This window comes from Portunus trituberculatus, chromosome 38 (genome assembly GCF_017591435.1).
Source record: "Portunus trituberculatus isolate SZX2019 chromosome 38, ASM1759143v1, whole genome shotgun sequence".
Lineage (NCBI taxonomy): Eukaryota > Metazoa > Arthropoda > Malacostraca > Decapoda > Portunidae > Portunus > Portunus trituberculatus.
Genome location: NC_059292.1, coordinates 2,973,955 through 2,978,954, shown reverse-complemented (window position 1 = coordinate 2,978,954; position 5,000 = coordinate 2,973,955). Strand labels below are relative to the sequence as shown.

At 35.2% G+C, this 5,000-nt stretch overlaps 1 protein-coding gene across 6 annotated transcripts in view; it reads left to right on the top strand.

The window, feature by feature from the left end:
* Nucleotides 1–5,000, top strand: part of LOC123515182 (sialomucin core protein 24-like) — a 56,201-nt gene that overhangs the window by 11,939 nt on the left and 39,262 nt on the right. For 4 of the 6 annotated variants that reach the window (XM_045273690.1, XM_045273693.1, XM_045273692.1 and 1 more), the window contains exon 2: nt 3,738–3,866. The exons of 1 other annotated variant lie outside the window; for it this stretch is intronic. In XM_045273690.1, coding sequence (XP_045129625.1) covers nt 3,738–3,866 — 129 coding nt within the window. The remainder of the gene's footprint in view (nt 1–3,737; nt 3,867–5,000) is intronic. One more of the 6 variants, XM_045273691.1, reaches the window with a different exon arrangement.

Below are 5,000 nucleotides of genomic sequence, written 5' to 3'. Positions count from 1 at the left end.
ACACTATGTGCTGTGACAATTCCATTATCCAATGCATTCCATTTTTCCACAATTCTTTGTGGAAAACTGTATTTTCCAATATCCTTCACACTGCCTCATCCTGATCTTCTTTTCATGTCCTCTTGTCCTTCCATCTTCTTCCGTCAACACCGGTCTTCTTTGTCTATCTTTTCAATATCATTTACTATCTTGTACATTGTTATTAGGTCCCCGCGTTATCTTTCTATCTTGTAAGGTTGGCAGTCCCATTTCCTTCAGTCATTCTTCATATATGAGGTCCTTTAATTCCGGCACCATCTTTGTAGCAATCTTCTGTATCCTTTCCAATTTTCTTATATCCTTTTTAGAGCTCGGAGACCATACCACTGCTGCATATTCCAGCCTTGGGCGTAACATGCTTGTGATGATTTTTTTCATCATATCTTTATCATTGTAATTAAATGCCACTCTTATATTAGTCAGCATCTTATATGATAGTCCAAATATCTTGCTTATGTGTTTATCAGAGCTCAGATTTTCTTGTATGATCACTCCAAGACCTTTTTCCTCTTCAGTCTTCATTATTTGCTCCTCTCCCATCAAATAGTTCCATACTGGTCTTCTCTTACTCTTTCCTAGTTCCATTATGTGGCTTTTCTTGGCATTAAACTCCAATTTCCACTTCTTGTTCCATTCATAGATCTTGTTTAAATCTTCCTGCAACAGCAGACAGTCCTCTCTGGTTTTGATAACTCTTAGCAACTTTGCATCATCAGCGAATAAATTTATATAACTGTTTATCCCAATGTAAATGTTGTTTACATAAACTTGAAACATAATGGGGCTAACACTGACTCTTGTGGCCCTCCGCTAATTACTTTACCCCAGGATGAGTATGTATCTCTGATCACTGATCTCATTTCCCTATCCTTCAAATAATCTGTGTGTGTGTATTTACCTATTTGTATTTACCTATTTGTGTATTACAGGGCCCTAGCTAAGCTCTCTGTGTCCTGTCTCCTTGTCCATTCCTGTCATATCTCTCTTTCATCTGATTGACACACACCGCGTCAACGACATGACTGCTCAGTTTATTCCACTTATCAATGCTACGATGCGGGAAACTGTATTTTCTCACGTCATTTAGACAGATGTCCTTTATTAGCTTTTTTCCATGTCCTCGGAGATGGTTACTTGTGGTCACCCTTATCAACTCTCTATCCAGTATGTCAATCTTGTTCACCAATTTATACATAGTTATCATATCTCCTCTTGTTCTTCTCTCTTCTAATGTGGTCAGCCCCAGCTTCCTCAGTCTTTCCTCATAGTCTAACTCCCTGAGTCCTGGTACCATCCTTGTTGCCAGCCTCTGTACCCTTTCTACCTTCTTCACATTTTTCTTCATATGCGGTGACCAGACACATGCTGCATATTCTAACTGGGGTCTTATTAAGGTACATAATATCTTCTTCATCATTCCTTCATCTAGGTAGTGGAATGCAAGGCCAATATTTTGAAGCATGTATGTTTTCCAAAAAATCTTGTTAATGTGTTTCTCCGGTGACAAAGTGTTTTGCAGTTACTCCTAAGTCTTTCTCCTCATTGGTCTCTTTAATTTTCTCATCACCCAGCCTGTAATCCCAGTTTGGTCTGTATCTACTTCTTCCCATTTTCATAACATGGGTCTTGTCTATATTAAATTCCATCTGCCACTCTTTACTCCACTCATATATTTTATCAAGATCTTCCTGTAACTTGTTACAATCTTCCACATTCTTTACTCTCCTCATAATTTTAGTATCGTCCATAAACATGTTCATGTAACTGTCAATTCCTACTGGCATATCATTAACATAAATCAAAAACATGATGGGACCAGCACTGACCCTTGTGGAACTCCACTGGTTACCTTCTTCCACTCGGACTTCCTTCCTCTCACCACTGTTCTCATTTCTCTTCCCATTAAGTAATTTTCCATCCATTTTGCTAGTTTATCATTTACTCCTCCAATCATCTTTAGTTTCCACATCAGTCTATTGTGTGGTACTTTATCAAAGGCCTTTCTCAAGTCCAGGTAGATAGCATCCACCCATCCCTCTCTATGTTGTAGTATGTCAGTCACTCTTGAATAAAAACATAATAAATTGGATACACGATCTTCCTTTTCTGAAACCAAACTGCCTTTCACTCAGAATGTTTTCACTTTCTAGATACTCACTCCACTTTGCTTTAATTACTTCTTCACATACCTTGCACAATATACTAGTCAACGATACTGGTCTATAATTTAGCGGTTCCATTCTACTACCATTCTTATATATAGGCACAATGTCAGCTCTTTTCCACTCTTTCGGGACTAATCCTGTTCGTATGGAGGTTTCCACAATATCAAATATGTGTGTGTGTGTGTGTGTGTGTGTGTGTGTGTGTGTGTGTGTGTGTGTGTATTTACCTAGTTGTATTTACCTAGTTGTAGTTTTACAGGGCCTGGGCTTTATGCTCGTGTGGCCCCGTCTCCATATCTACACTTATCCAATCTTACTTTAAAAGTGTGCACACTCGTTGCAGACACTACTTCTTCATCTAAACTGTTCCACGTCTCAATACATCTCTGCGGGAAACTATATTTTTTAATATCTCTCAGACATCTTCCCTTTCTCAGCTTTTTACTATGCAATCTTGTGCTTCGGATGTCATATTCTTCTCTCAAGATCAGTTTCTCATTATCCACTTGGTCCATTCCGTTGATCAATTTATAGACTTGTATCAGGTCTCCTCTCTTCCTTCTTTGTTCCAAGGTTGGTAGATCCATAGCCTTTAGTCTCTCCTCATATGTCATTCCTTCAAGTTCTGGGACCATTCTTGTAGCCATTTTTTGTAGCCTCTCCAATTTTCTTATGTGTTTCTTTTTATGAGGGGTCCACACTGCTCCTGCATATTCCAATCTAGGTCTTATTATAGTATTTATCAATTTCTTCATCATTTCTTTGTCCATGTAGTGAAATGCTGTGTGTGTGTGTGTTTGTACCCTAATAGTAATACATTCCAAGAGCTTTATATATGTGACCTTTATAACTCAAAAAGCCTATAAAATGTCATATGATATAAATAAAGATGCATATTACATAAATAGAATAAACACAAGAATAAAGCAATAAAATAGAAATAGATAAAGTTTTGTTCTTACACATGATATTCTGCATTTTATTGACACTATTGCTTAAATGGTTATATATTGTTTCTATTAATAAGAAAAATCTGTACAGGTACTCACTAATCAAGGATGAGATTAATGAACATGATGAAGTAGCTGTACAGCTTGTTATAATGAATAAATATGGAGAGATAGATAGGGGAGACCATTGCATAACTGTCCACTCTTAAGTTCCTTCATTGGCTATTACACTGCCATATTTCATCTCTCAAACTTGTAGTTGACTATGCATGAGAAACAGAGCAAACATTCAATAATTTTTATATGTTTTAATTTGCAATATTTCCAAAAATAAAATGAGTGTTCAATAGTTTTAAAAGTACTTTGTATATATCTATCACACGCACATCTATAAAGGAGGAATTGCAAGTGTTGTAAATAGTACTTGTAAGTTAGCTGAATTAGGTATGACTTGTTTAGATAAGCCTTTATCTCAAGGGGGTTAAGTAGTTCATATTATATGTACCTCTATATGTATAGAGTAAGCATGCAGTCGTTTGCTTTTCCTCTGCCATATTTACATTTTTGTCTCTGTTCTAATCAGCAGATCCTAATTGCACAGCAATTGAAACCTGTCAGGAGTGTAAGAATGCCATGTGTGTTTGGGTCAGATATCTCAATGTCACTGAAGAGTGTCGAGATGTAGCTACAGTTGGGGCTCCGGAAATTGATTGTATGTACCTATTTAAAAGCAAATGTGCATGATAAGTTAACTTGCATGGGGTAAGAATATGAAATAAGCCTCCTAACTACAATACTTCACAAACTTAATTTTATTTTTAAAGTGGTAAGTACTAAAGGACAGTATATATTGTTTCAGCATTCAAGCTGTGACAATCTCAATGATAGGAAATTTGCCTTTTGGTAGATTAACCTGCCATAAGTGGATATGTGGCCAAATTTTGGAAAAGCTTTTGTTATGTGCTTGAGTCATAGAATATATATATATATATATATATATATATATATATATATATATATATATATATATATATATATATATATATATATATATATATATATATATATATATATATATATATATATATATATATATATATATATATATATATATATATATATATATATATATATATATATATATATATATATATATATATATATATATACATACATACATACATACATACATACATACAAACTTAACCCTCTGCTATGGAGCCTTCCACTATAGTGTTTTACTGCTATCACGCATACTTAAAAACCTAAACATTTCTATATCATGCACGAAATTAACGCTGTCACACCTGTCATTCAAAAACTTCCAGGTTATGATGTCATGTGATAGTTGAGTTTCTTTATATAAAACTTTTATTGAGAGTATGTAGTTCTTTACATATTTCTCCAATCTACCCCATCTACCTTAGCTCCTAATCATTCACAATGAGGTACTGTATTTGATGGCATAGAGTATGCACTTTTTTTCAGTACTTTTACCTACCCTGACTGCATGCCTCATTATTTTATTGCTGGTATTATTATCTTTATCAGTACAGTAATACCTAGGGATGTGAATGCCCCAACATATGATTTTTTTTATATACAACAAAAAATTTAATATAATTTACGCCTCGAAATACAAAGATATTTTTAAGATACGAATAGCCAACAGTAGGTGGCGCAGCGATTGCTCAGCTACCCACGTCCACCCAAACATTCAGTCCACGTTGTGTATCGTTGTTCATCCTTTGTGCATGTATGTGTCCGTGCTCCTCGGCAGTGTGTATTTTTTCTTAAGTTTTGTGAACTCAAGACCCCATGATCATGGGTCCCAAAAGTAAAAGTT